General features: G+C 43.2%; 1 protein-coding gene across 7 annotated transcripts in view; it reads left to right on the forward strand.

Moving 5' to 3' along the window:
- ADAD1 (adenosine deaminase domain containing 1) overlaps positions 1 to 14,152 on the forward strand; it is a 245,787-nt gene that overhangs the window by 117,694 nt on the left and 113,941 nt on the right. For all 7 annotated transcript variants that reach the window (XM_077279075.1, XM_077279073.1, XM_077279069.1 and 4 more), the window contains one exon: positions 5,971 to 6,069. In XM_077279075.1, the coding sequence (XP_077135190.1) occupies positions 5,971 to 6,069 (99 nt within the window). The remainder of the gene's footprint in view (positions 1 to 5,970; positions 6,070 to 14,152) is intronic.

Genomic DNA, 14,152 nt, shown 5'->3' on the forward strand with positions numbered 1-14,152 from the left:
GTAAGTCTATGGGGAAAAAACGCATCCTGCAGACAACTTTGCAGGATGCTTTTTTTCTTTTAAACGACGCATTGCGACGTCCGCCAAAAAACGCTAGTGTGAAAGTAGCCTTATGTAGGTATTTATGTATCTACTATATAATTGTCTAAGGGTCACTTCAGTCTGTCTGTCACGGATATTCATTGGTCGCGGCCTCTGTCTGTCATGGAAATCCAAGTCGCTGATTGGTCGTGGCAAAACGCCGACGACCAATCATCGACGGGCACAGTCCTGCGGCAACATGGCCGCTCCTTCCTCCCCACAGTCAGTGCCCGCTCCATACTCCCCTCCAGTCAGCGCTCACACAGGGTTAATGCCAGCGTTAATGGACCGCGGTGTAACGCACTCCATTAACGCAGCTATTAACCCTGTGTGACCAATTTTTTACTATTGATGCTGCCTATGCAGCATCAATTGTAAAAAGATGTGTTACAAATAATAATAATAAAAAAAAGTTATTCTCACCCTCCGACGTGGCACGGTGTCATTGGCAGTGCAAGCGGCAGGTTCCGGTGCCAAGGATGCTATGCGAGAAGGACCTGCCATGTGACCGCGACGTCATCACAGGTCCTGCGCGAGAAGGACCTGCCATGACGTCACGGTCATTTGACCGCAACGTCATCACAGGTCCTGCGCTCATACCAACCCTGGGACCGGAAGCTGCCGCATACACAGGCGCCAGGACTTCAACTGCACTTCGGAAGGTGAGTATATGTTTATTTTTTATTTTACGTCACTGGGCAATATACTACGTTACTGGGCAATATACTTCGTGGCTGGGCAATATACTACGTCGCTGGGCAATATACCATGTGACTGTGCAAGATACTACGTGACTGGGCAATATACTACGTGACTGGGCAATATACTACGTGACTGGGCAATATACTACGTGACTGGGCAATATACTACGTGACTGGGCAATATACTACGTGACGGGGCAATATACTACGTGACGGGGCAATATACTACGTGGACATGCATATTCTAGAATACCCGATGCGTTAGAATCGGGCCACCATCTAGTGTATATATAATTAAACATCCCTGAGGAAGGAGTCAGTGACTCTGAAACGCGTAGGATTATCTGGTCCTGTGTGCGCTCCGTAGCCGGTCACGTGTAGTCATCACGTGTCTGTGACGTCACGCAAGGTCCTGGACCTTGCCGGCTTTGTTTCTAAACCAAGCCGCGACTGCCAGTGCACGGCAGATTTTGAGTTTTTAAGGGGTACGCTAGTCACCGGCCGGGACAGCGTCCCCTGTACTACTATCTATTATCCACTATTGACCTCTGGCATTTGATACTATTTGGACGGACATCAAGACAAGGTTCCGGACGCATGGTTTACAGTACATGACTGCAAGACCTTTTTGGACGCAACAGGCAACATCCTAATACAGTCTTTGTGATTGAGGTAATTACAGTTTGCCATTTATGTAGACATTGATGTGAAATACAGATGGTGTTATTACCTATATTTCTGTCTATTTATGGTTTTAATCAGGTTTTTTAGCGCTAAAATTTAGCATCTTCCCTTTTATATATTATCTTCTGGACGAATAGGAGTGGTTTCGTCCTTATATTTGCCGCAAATTAACCTTAAGTGATAAAGCAGCGCCTTCTGGTTTATTTTTTAGTTATATAATTAAACATTTTGCTAGAGAAGAAGAAAAAAAAACCTTCTCCAAGATGGTGCCCTGCCTGTGGAGTAGCTGCTATCGCCCTGCCTGTGGAGTAGCTGCTATCGATGTATATAGAGGAGATCTTACAGCTGCTACTGCGCAGGCAGTGCCATCTTGGAGGAGGAATTTTTTTTCTTCTTCTAGCAAGATGGCGCCGCCTGCACAATAGCAGCTTTCGGATCACCTGTATAAACACCGATAACTGCTACTGCACAGGCACAACTTGCGCCATTTAAAAATGTAATTTTTTTGTAATATACAGGGTGGCCATTTATATGGATGCACCTAAGTAAAATGGAAATGGTTGGTGATGGCAACTTCCTGTTTGTGGCACTTTAGTATATGGGAGGGGGGAAACTTATCAAGATGGGTGGTGACCATGGGGGGCCATTTTGAAGTTGGCCATTTTGGGTCCAACTTTATTTTTTCCAATGGGAAGAGGGTCATGTGACACATCAAACTTATTGAGAATTTCACAAGACAAAGAATGGTGTGCTTGGTTTTAACATAACTTTATTCCTTCATGAGTTATTTGCAAGTTTTTTACCATTTATAAAATGTGTTAATAGTGCTGCCCATTGTGTTGGATTGTCAATGAACAATCTTCTCCCACTCTTGACACAATGATAGCAACACCAGAGAAGAAATGCTAGTACAGGCTTCCAGTATCCATTGTTTCAGATGCTGCACATCTCGTATCTTCACAGCATAGACAATTGTCTTCAGGGGTGCAAAGATAGTGAGGCCATATTTCATCAATGGAAACCTCAATGCCACTGGATATCTGAAATTACTACGTGATTATGTGTTGCCCTTTTTATGCACTGAAGATGGCACGTTCCCTGAGTTTTTCCAGCAAGATGGTGCACCACCACATTATGGGTGTCAGGTCCGAGCATTCCTACATGAACAGTTTCCTGGAAAGTGGATTGGTCATCGTGGGCCAGTTGAATGGCCAACAAGATCTCCCGATCTTACCCCATTAGACTTTTATCTTTGGGGTCATCTGAAGGCAATTGTCTATGCGGTGTTGCTATCAGTGTGTCAAGAGTGGGAGAAGAGGGTTGCATTGACAATCCAACACAATGGGCAGCACTTTGAACATATTTTATAAGTGGTCATAAACTTGTAAATAACTCATGAAAGAATAAAGTTAGGTTAAAACCAAGCACACCATTGTTTTTCTAGTTTGATGTGTCACATGACGCTCTTCCCATTTGAAAAAATAAAAGTTGGCCGCCATGGTCACCACCCATCTTGAAAAGTTTCCCCCCTCCCATATACTAATGTTCCACAAACAGGAAATTGACATCACCAACCATTCCCATTTTATTTAGGTGTATCCATATAAATGACCCACCCTGTAGATACTATCAGGATAACCTGAAGCACATTTATTACTAACACAGTAAACATGCAATTATGTTGCAGCGCATGTGCCACGGCCAGCACCTGCCTGCAGGAGGTTTTTGTTTCTTCAGTATGTATATACATATATATTAATCATTATTTTTATATAGCGCTAACATATTCCGCAGCGCTTTACAGTTTTGCACACATTATCATCATGGTCCCCGATAGGGCTCACAATCTAAATTCCCTATCACTATGTCTTTGGAATGTGAGAGGAAACCAGAGTGCCCGGAGGAAACCCACGCAAATACGACGAGAACATTCAAACTCCTTGCCGATGTTGTCCAAGGTGGGATTAGAACCTAGGACTCCAGTGCTGCAAGGCTGCAGTGCTATCCACTGAGCCCCCGTGCATTATGTAAACTAGGGTCAGGTCACTGAAGGAGCAGTGACCTATCAGCAGTCTTCATTAAGAATACCTAAGCAGAGCACCACATGAAGACCCCCTTCCCCCTGGCCTGCCCCTGAGCACGAGCATGTCATTAACTCAAAACTGAAAATAAAGATTACACCACAACCAGAAGACGGATTTCATCAACCCCAGGTATCATCTTAATCCGTCAGGGCACCGACCTGACATTGTAGGTTACTGTGCACAATCCTGCTGACCGGTTTCCTTTTAACAACTCTACACATCCTTTAGTGCATGAAAGACATTAAAGGGTGCCAGTTTTTTACATGTAGAGGGCTTGTAATATTATATATCTGCAGGATATCTATTCTGTATATCTATTCTATATATTATCCGTTATATACAGTTGTGGCCAAAAGTATTGACACCCCTGCAATTATTTCAGATAATACTCTGTTTCTTCCTGAAAATGATTGCAAACACAAATTCTTTGGTATTATTATCTTCATTTAATTTGTCTTAAATGAAAAAACACAAAAGAGAATGAAGCAAAAAGCAAAACATTGATCATTTCACACAAAACTCCAAAAATGGGCCAGACAAAAGTATTGGCACCCTCAGCCTAATACTTGGTTGCACAACCTTTAGCCAAAATAACTGCGACCAACCGCTTCCGGTAACCATCAATGAGTTTCTTACAATGCTCTGCTGGAATTTTAGACCATTCTTCTTTGGCAAACTGCTCCAGGTCCCTGATATTTGAAGGGTGCCTTCTCCAAACTGCCATTTTTAGATCTCTCCACAGGTATTCTATGGGATTCAGGTCTGGACTCATTGCTGACTACCTTAGAAGTCTCCAGTGCTTTCTCTTAAACCATTTTCTAGTGCTTTTTGAAGTGTGTTTTGGGTCATTGTCCTGCTGGAAGACCCATGACCTCTGAGGGAGACCCAACTTTCTCACACTGGGCCCTACATTATGCTGCAAAATTTGTTGGTAGTCTTCAGACTTCATAATGCCATGCATACGGTCAAGCAGTCCAGTGCCAGAGGCAGCAAAGCAACCCCAAAACATCAGGGAACCTCCACCATGTTTGACTGCGGGGACCGTGTTCTCTTCTTTGAATGCCTCTTTTTTTCTCCTGTAAATTCTGTTGATGCCTTTGCCCAAAAAGCTCTACTTTTGTCTCATCTGACCAGAGAACATTCTTCCAAAACGTTTTAGGCTTTTTCAGGTAAGTTTTGGCAAACTCCAGCCTGGCTTTTTTATGTCTCGGCGTAAGAAGTGGGGTCTTCCTGGGTCTCCTACCGTACAGTCCCTTTTCATTCAGACGCCGACGGATAGTACGGGTTGACACTGTTGTACCCTCGGACTGCAGGGCAGCTTGAACTTGTTTGGATGTTAGTCGAGGTTCTTTATCCAACATCCGCACAATCTTGCGTTGAAATCTCTTGTTGATTTTTCTTTTCCGTCCACATCTAGGGAGGTTAGCCACAGTGCCATGGGCTTTAAACTTCTTGATGACACTGCGCACGGTAGACACAGGCACATTCAGGTCTTTGGAGATGGACTTGTAGCCTTGAGATTGCTCATGCTTCCTCACAATTTGGTTTCTCAAGTCCTCAGACAGTTCTTTGGTCTTCTTTCTTTTCTCCATGCTCAATGTGGTACACACAAGGACACAGGACAGAGGTTGAGTCAACTTTAATCCATGTCAACTGGCTGCAAGTGTGATTTAGTTATTGCCAACACCTGTTAGGTACCACAGGTAAGTTACAGATGCTGTTAATTACACAAATTAGAGAAGCATCACATGATTTTTCGAACAGTGCCAATACTTTTGTCCACCCCCTTTTTTATGTTTGGTGAGGAATTATATCCAATTTGGCTTTAGGACAATTCTTTTTGTGTTTTTTTATTTAAGGCAAATTAAATGAAGATAATAATAACAAAGAATTTGTGTTTGCAATCATTTTCAGGAAGAAACTGAGTATTATCTGACAGAATTGCAGGGGTGTCAATACTTTTGGCCACAACTGTATCTAATATATTTCTATCATTCATCTATTTACCTCTTTATATAAGATTGTTTTATTAGCTTGTTAACTTGCTTTATGTTACATGGTGAATTACAGTATGTAAAAGATGTTAAAAACTCATTTCATACTCATGTCATACGGATGCTAGCCAAGAGAAAATCACACACTCACATTTCACACATACGGAGTGGTAGGCGCAGGACAGTCGCATGACAATCGTCCAACTTTTCAGGATGAACATCTGAGTAATTTTGCATACGCTCGTGTGACTGCAGCCTTTGTGGTGTGCAGGTGGAACATGCTATAGGCTTTGTTTTAAACCTTTATAATTTCATGGAGTCATGTAGGTGTAAGATATGAAGTTATGAAGATCAATATAAATTTCAACTGTGGTATAACAAAATATGTAAGCACATGTAAAATGAAAATGTATTTGTAATTTACAGTTTGCCATTCAGAAAGTAAAAACATTGGAGGCCCTCCTTTGTTACCGGTGGCACATAATGTTTCTACAGAGGTTTCAGGTGCTTCAAATAAACACTTTGGTAAGTATTCGTATACTTGTTTTAGCATCTGCATTCCTGTTGTGACTTTTATTGTAAATCTATTTTACATATACACGAGCGCTTCTCCTCCATCTATCGACTTGAATGTTCCTCTACTGTGTATTTCAGAAAATACTGGGGCAAATGCTGTCTCCACTGATAATCCCACCAATTGCTATAGGTTTGGCAAATCCTCTAAGTATTCTTTCTCTTGAAGTTAACCATTTAATAGTTCTGTGCCTATTGCGATACTGTGACGAAGTGTGAATATTAGTGATGAACGAATCTGCTCGGATAACGTCTTAATCTGAGTACGCTCTGGTGTTATCCGAGCATCTGAGTGTGCTCGTATATTATGTTTGAATCTTTGTGGCTGCATGATTCGTGGCTGTTAAGACAGCCTTAAAAGTATGTGCAGGTTGCAGGTTTGACGCTGCGTACTTATGCAGCATCAAACTTGCAGCGGCCAGATGTTACAGCATAGTGGATGGGATTTCAAGAAATCCCATGCCCACTATGCGTTCACAGACGCCTGCGGCTCACCCCGTGGAGACGGACATGCGGAGTGTCTCTCCAGACTGCACCATGCCAATTTCTCCGCAAGTCTACCCAAGAGAAATTTCATACATAGAATGTATTGAACGCCGTATATCTGCACAATTCAGTGGACACATGCGGATTCACCTGCTTTCAATAGACGGCAGCTCTTTGGATGCAGTGCAGCACATCATGCAGCCGCCGAGACTCGAACATAATATGTGAGCGCGCTCAGATAAGATGTTATCCGAGCACATTTTCTCATCACAAGTGAATATACAATTTTAGTGAACACGGTCAGCCAGAGTTAATCTAGGAAGCAGTGAGTTAAACTAGGAAGAAGACTGTGTGGCTCCTCCCACAATACACCTGGAACCTAAGGGTATGTGCACACGATGCAGATTTAGTGCAGAATTGGTGCTAAACTGCAGCAGATTTTTCTGCTGCAGAACTGCACTGTGATTTACAGTACAATGTAAATCAATGTGAAAAAAAAAAGCTGTGCAGAAAAATCTGTGCAGAAACCCTGCAGATTTCAAAGAAGTGCATGTCGCTTCTTTTGTGCAGTTCTGCAGCGTTTCTGCACCCCTCCATGATAAAAATCTGCACAAAAACTGCACAGAAACTGCATCAAATCTGCACCTGTGTTTTCTGCCAGGAGATGCAGATTTAGTGCAGAAAATTCTGCACCACATTTCCTACGTGTGCACATAGCCTAACTCGCATAGTACTTTAACCCCTCTGTGACCTTTGACGTACTATCCCGTCGAGGTGACCTGGGCCTATCTGACCCTCGACGGGATAGTACGTCATAGCAGATCGGCCGCGATCACGGGGGGAGCGTGGCCAATCGCGGCCGGGTGTCAGCTGCATATCGCAGCTGACATCCGGCACTATGTGCCAGGAGCGGTCACGGACCGCCCCCGGCACATTAACCCCCGGCACACCGCGATCAAACATGATCGCGGTGTACCGGCGGTATAGGGAAGCATCGCGCAGGGAGGGGGCTCCCTGCGGGCTTCCCTGAGACCCCCGGAGCAACGCGATGTGATCGCGTTGCTCTGAGGGTCTCCTACCTCCCTCCTCGCCGCAGGTCCCGGATCCAAGATGGCCGCGGCATCTGGGTCCTGCAGGGAGGGAGGTGGCTTACCGAGTGTCTGCTCAGAGCAGACACTTGGTAAGCCTGCAGCCCTGCACAGCAGATCACAGATCTGGCAGAGTGCTGTGCACACTGCCAGATCAATGATCTGTGATGTCCCCCCCTGGGACAAAGTAAAAAAGTTTAAAAAAAATTCCCCACATGTGTGTAAAAAAAAAATAAAAAAAATATCCTAAATAAAGAAAAAAAAAAAAAATTATTCCCATAAATACATTTCTTTAGCTAAATAAAATAAAAAAAACAATAAAAGTACACATATTTAGTATCGCCGCGTCCGTAACGACCCAACCTATAAAACTGCCCCACTAGTTAACCCCTTCAGTAAACACCGTAAGAAAAAAAAAAAAAAAACGAGGCAAAAAACAACGCTTTATTACCATACTGCCGAACAAAAAGTGGAATAACACGCGATCAAAAAGACTGATATAAATAACCATGGTACCGCTGAAAACGTCATCTTGTCCCGCAAAAAAAGAGCCGCCATACAGCATCATCAGCAAAAAAATAAAAAAGTTATAGTCCTGAGAATAAAGCGATACCAAAATAATTATTTTTTTCTATAAAATAGTTTTTATCGTATAAAAGCGCCAAAACATAAAAAAATGATATAAATGAGATATCGCTGTAATCGTACTGACCCGACGAATAAAACTGCTTTATCAATTTTACCAAACGCGGAACGGTATAAACGCCTCCCCCAAAATAAATTCATGAATAGCTGGTTTTTGATCACTCTGCCTCACAAAAATCGGAATAAAAAGCGATCAAAAAATGTCACGTGTCCGAAAATGTTACCAATAAAAACGTCAACGCGTCCCGCAAAAAAACAAGATCTCACATAACTCTGTGGACTCAAATATGGAAAAATTACAGCTCTCAAAATGTGGTAACGCAAAAAATATTTTTTGCAATGAAAAGCGTCTTTCAGTGTGTGACAGCCGCCAATCATAAAAATCTGCTAAATAACCCACTATAAAAGTAAATCAAACCCCCCTTCATCACCCCCTTAGTTAGGGAAAAATAAAAAAATTAAAAAATGTATTTATTTCCATTTTCCCATTAGGGTTAGGGTTAGGGCTAGAGTTAGGACTAGAGTTAGGGCTAGGGTTAGGGTTAGGGCAAGGGTTAGGGCTAGGGTTAGGGTTAGGGCTAGGGTTGGGGCTAGGGTTAGGGCTAGAGTTAGGACTAGAGTTAGGGCTAGGGTTAGGGTTAGGGCAAGGGTTAGGACTAGGGTTAGGGCTAGGGTTGGGGCTAGGGTTAGGGCTAGGGTTAGGGCTAGGGTTGGGGATAGGGTTAGGGATAGGGCTAGGGTTAGGGCTAGTGTTACGGCTAGTGTTAGGGCTAGTGATAGGGCTAGGGTTATTGCTAGGGTTAGGGCTAGGGTTAGGGTTGGGGCTAGGGTTGGAGCTACAGTTAGGGTTGGGGCTAAAGATAGGGTTAGGGTTTGGATTACATTTACGGTTGGGAATAGGGTTGGGTGTGTCTGGGTTAGAGGAGTGGTTAGGGTTACCGTTGGGATTAGGGTTAGGGATGTGTTTGGATTAGGGTTTCAGTTATAATTGGGGGGTTTCCACTGTTTAGGCACATCAGGGGCTCTCCAAACGGGACATGGCATCCGATCTGAATTCCAGCCAATTCTGCGTTGAAAAAGGAAAACAGTGCTCCTTCCCTTCAGAGCTCTCCCGTGTGCCCAAACAGGGGTTTACCCCAACATATGGGGTATCAGCGTACTCAGGACAAATTGGACATCATCTTTTGGGGTCCAATTTCTCCTGCTACCCTTGGGAAAATACAAAACTGGGGGCCAAAAAATAAGTTTTGTGGGAAAAAAAAGATTTTTTATTTTCACGGCTCTGCGTTGTAAACTGTAGTGAAACACTTGGGGGTTCAAAGTTCTCACAACACATCTAGATAAGTTCCTTGGGGGGTCTAGTTTCCGATATGGGTCACTTGTGGGGGGTTTGTACTGTTTGGGTACATCAGGGGCTCTGCAAATGCAACATGACGCCTGCAGACCAATCCATTTAAGTCTGCATTCCAAATGGCGCTCCTTCCCTTCCGAGCTCTGTCATGCGCCCAAACAGTGGTTCCCCCCCACATATGGGGTATCAGCGTACTCAGGACAAATTGATCAACAACTTTTGGGGTCCAATTTATCCTGATACCTTTGTGAAAATACAAAACTGGGGGCTAAAAAATCATTTTTGTGAAAAAAAAAGAATTTTTATTTTCACGGCTCTGCGTTATAAACTGTAGTGAAACACTTGGGGGTTCAAAGTTCTCACAACACATCTAGATAAGTTCCTTGGGGGGTCTAGTTTCCAATATGGGGTCACTTGTGGGGGGTTTGTACTGTTTGGGTACATCAGGGGCTCTGCAAATGCAACGTGACGCCTGCAGACCAATCCATTTAAGTCTGCATTCCAAATGACGCTCCTTCCCTTCCGAGCTCTGTCATGCACCCAAACAGTGGTTCCCCCCCACATATGGGGTATCAACGTACTCAGGACAAATTGGACAACAACTTTTGGAGCCCAATTTATCCTGGTACCCTTGTGAAAATACAAAACTGGGGGCTAAAAAATCATTTTTGTGAAAAAAAAAGGAATTTTTATTTTCACGGCTCTGCGTTATAAACTGTAGTGAAACACTTGGGGGTTCAAAGTTCTCACAACACATCTAGATAAGTTCCTTGGGGGGTCTAGTTTCCAATATGGGGTCAATTGTGGGGGGTTTGTACTGTTTGGGTACATCAGGGGCTCTGCAAATGCAACGTGACGCCTGCAGACCAATCCATTTAAGTCTGCATTCCAAATGGCGCTCCTTCCCTTCCGAGCTCTGTCATGCGCCCAAACAGTGGTTCCCCCCACATATGGGGTATCAGCGTACTCAGGACAAATTGAACAACAAAGTTTGGGGTCCAATTTATCCTGATACCCTTGTGAAAATACAAAACTGGGGGCTAAAAATCATTTTTGTGAAAAAAAAAAGGAATTTTTATTTTCACGGCTCTGCGTTATAAACTGTAGTGAAACACTTGGGGGTTCAAAGCTATCAAAACACATCTAGATAAGTTCCTTAGGGGGTCTACTTTCCAAAATGGTGTCACTTGTGGGGTTTTTTAATGTTTAGGCACATCAGGGGCTCTCCAAACGCAACATGGCATCCCATCTTAATTCCAGTCAATTTTGCATTGAAAAGTAAAATAGCGCTCCTTCCCTTCCGAGCTCTGCTATGCGCCCAAACAGTGGTTTACCCCCACATATGGGGTATCGTCGTACTCAGGACAAATTGCTCAACAACTTTTGTGGTCTAATTTCTTCTCTTACCCTTGGGGAAATAAAAAAATGGGGGCGAAAAGATCATTTTTGTGAAAAAATATGATTTTTATTTTTACGGCTCTGCATTATAAACTTCTGTGAAGCACTTGTTGGGTCAAAGTGCTCAGCACACATCTAGATAAGTTCCTTAAGGGGTCTACTTTCCAAAATGGTGTCACTTGTGGGGGTTTTTAATGTTTAGGCACATCAGGGGCTCTCCAAACGCAACATGGCATCCCATCTTAATTCCAGTCAATTTTGCATTGAAAAGTAAAATAGCGCTCCTTCCCTTCCGAGCTCTGCTATGTGCCCAAACAGTGGTTTACCCCCACATATGGGGTATCGTCGTACTCAGGACAAATTGCACAACAACTTTTGTGGTCTAATTTCTTCTCTTACCCTTGGGGAAATAAAAAAATGGGGGCGAAAAGATCATTTTTGTGAAAAAATATGATTTTTATTTTTACGGCTCTGCATTATAAACTTCTGTGAAGCACTTGTTGGGTCAAAGTGCTCAACACACATCTAGATAAGATCCTTAGGGGGTCTACTTTCCAAAATGGTGTCACTTGTGGGGGGTTTCAATGTTTACGCACATCAGGGGCTCTCCAAATGCAACATGGCGTCCCATCTCAATTCCAGTCAATTTTGCATTGAAAAGTCAAATGGCGCTCCTTTCCTTCCGAGCTCTGCCCTGCGCCCAAACAATGGTTTACACCCACATATGGGGTATCAGCCTACTCAGGACAAATTGTACAACAAATTTTGGGGTCTATTTTCTCCTGTTACCCTTGGTAAAATAAAACAAATTGGAGCTGAAACAAATTTTGAGTGAAAAAAAGTTAAATGTTTAATTTTATTTAAACATTCCAAAAATTCCTGTGAAACACCTGAAGGGTTAATAAATTCTTGAAAATGGTTTTGAGTACCTTGAGGGGTGCAGTTTTTAGAATGGTGTCACATTTGGGTATTTTCTATCATATAGACCCCTCAAAATGACTTCAAATGAGATGTGGTCCCTAAAAAAAAATGGTGTTGTAAAAATGAGAAATTGCTGGTCAACTTTTAACCCTTATAACTCCGTCACCCAAAAAAATTTTGGTTCCAAAATTGTGCTGATGTAAAGTAGACATGTGGGAAATGTTACTTATTAAGTATTTTGCATGACATATGTCTGTGATTTAAGGGCATAAAAATTCAAAGTTGTAAAATTGCGAAATTTTCAAAATTTTCGCCAAATATTCGTTTTTTTCACAAATAAACGCAAGTTATATCGAAGAAATTTTACCACTATCATGAAGTACAATATGTCACGAGAAAACAATGTCAGAATCGCCAAGATCCGTTGAAGCGTTCCAGAGTTATAACCTCATAAAGGGACAGTGGTCAGAATTGTAAAAATTGGCCCGGTCATTAACGTGCAAACCACCCTTGGGGGTGAAGGGGTTAAATTAAAAAAAAAAAATAAAAAGTTTCCTTGAAATCTATCCAATCGATTTTGGAAGAGAGGGTAGATTATTTGTAGTGCAAACTGTCCTGATCTGCTTACTTTATATTGTCATTATAGAAAAAGGCAGAGCTCACCAACTTCTTTGTATAGGTGCTGGTTACGGAATGGATAGATGAACAGCCGAGGGGGGCCTGAAATTTGCCTGGTGTGCTCAGAAGGAACAGGAAAAATTGCAGGAATGGTGGCATATGACTAAAAGCTATTGCCAGAAACGTGTCAGATCTTAACATATCACCAGAACTGGTTTGTGATTTTATGGACATACAACAAAGACGAGTAATTTTTATTCATCTCCGTTTGGGCGTGCCAGTTTTTTTTTTAATAATTTTTCCTTTTATATCAGACTTAAAGAGAATATATTAGGGCTTATGACAATGTAAGTTTTATGTATGTAAAATCACTTTAAGGCTATGTGCTCACGTTGCAGAAATGCTGCAGAAATGTCCACAGCATTTACGCAGCTCCCTGCCGTGGGTAAAACGCATGCAGAATTTGCAGGCGTTTTCCTGCAGAACACAAGTGTTTTGCAAGCATTTTTTCGCTTGCAGAATGCTTGCGTTTTCCAAGCGATTTGAAGCATCGCTTGGAAAAGTGATTGATTGGTTGGTCACACTTGTCAAGCATGGTGACCAACCTTTTACTATTGATGCTGCCTATGCAGCATCAATAGTAAAAGATAGAATGTTAAAAATAAAAAAAATATTGTTATTCTCACCTTCCGACGGCCCCCGATCTCCTCAGTGGCGCTCCCGGTACGTTCCGTTCCCAGGGATGCTTTGCGCAAAGGACCTTTGTGACGTCAGTCGCGTGAACGCGAAGTCATCCCAGGTCCTTCGCGCAATGCATCACTGGGACCAGAAGCCGCCACGTGCACCACTGAGAGGCGGGAGGACTCCGGGGGCCATGAGATGGTGAGTATATACCTATTTTTTTATGTTAATTCTTTTTTTTCTTTTTTTTTTTTTTTTTTTTTTTTAAATACAGAAATATGGTTCCCAAGGGCCTGGAGGAGAGTCTCCTCTCCTCCAGACCTGGGTACCAGCCGCACATGAAGTGCTCACTTTACGCATGGTGGACATAGCCACATGCATAAAGTGAGCGTTCAATGCAATCCTATGGCTGCTTAACCTCTTTCTGACCTCATACGGGATAGTACGTCCTAGGTCAGATACGCGCTTTGATGCAAGGCTCCGGTGGTGAGCCCGCATCAAAGCCGGGACATGTCAGCTGTTTTGAACAGCTGACATGTGCCCGCAATAGCGGCGGGTGAAATCGCGATTCACCCGCCGCTATTAACTAGTTAAATGCCGCTGACATCGGCATTTAACCGGCGCTTCCAGCCGGGCGGCTGGAAATGAGCGCATCGCCGACCCCTGTCACATGATCGGGGGTCAGCGATGCTTCTGCATTGTAACCATAGAGGTCCTTGAGACCTCTATGGTTACTGATGCCGGCCTGCTGTGAGTACCACCCTGTGGTCGGCGCTCATAGCACACCTGCATTTCTGCTGCATAGCAGCGCCGATCGCATTGTGCCAGCTTCTAGCCTCCTATGGAG

This window comes from Ranitomeya variabilis, chromosome 1 (assembly GCF_051348905.1).
Source record: "Ranitomeya variabilis isolate aRanVar5 chromosome 1, aRanVar5.hap1, whole genome shotgun sequence".
Taxonomy (NCBI): domain Eukaryota; kingdom Metazoa; phylum Chordata; class Amphibia; order Anura; family Dendrobatidae; genus Ranitomeya; species Ranitomeya variabilis.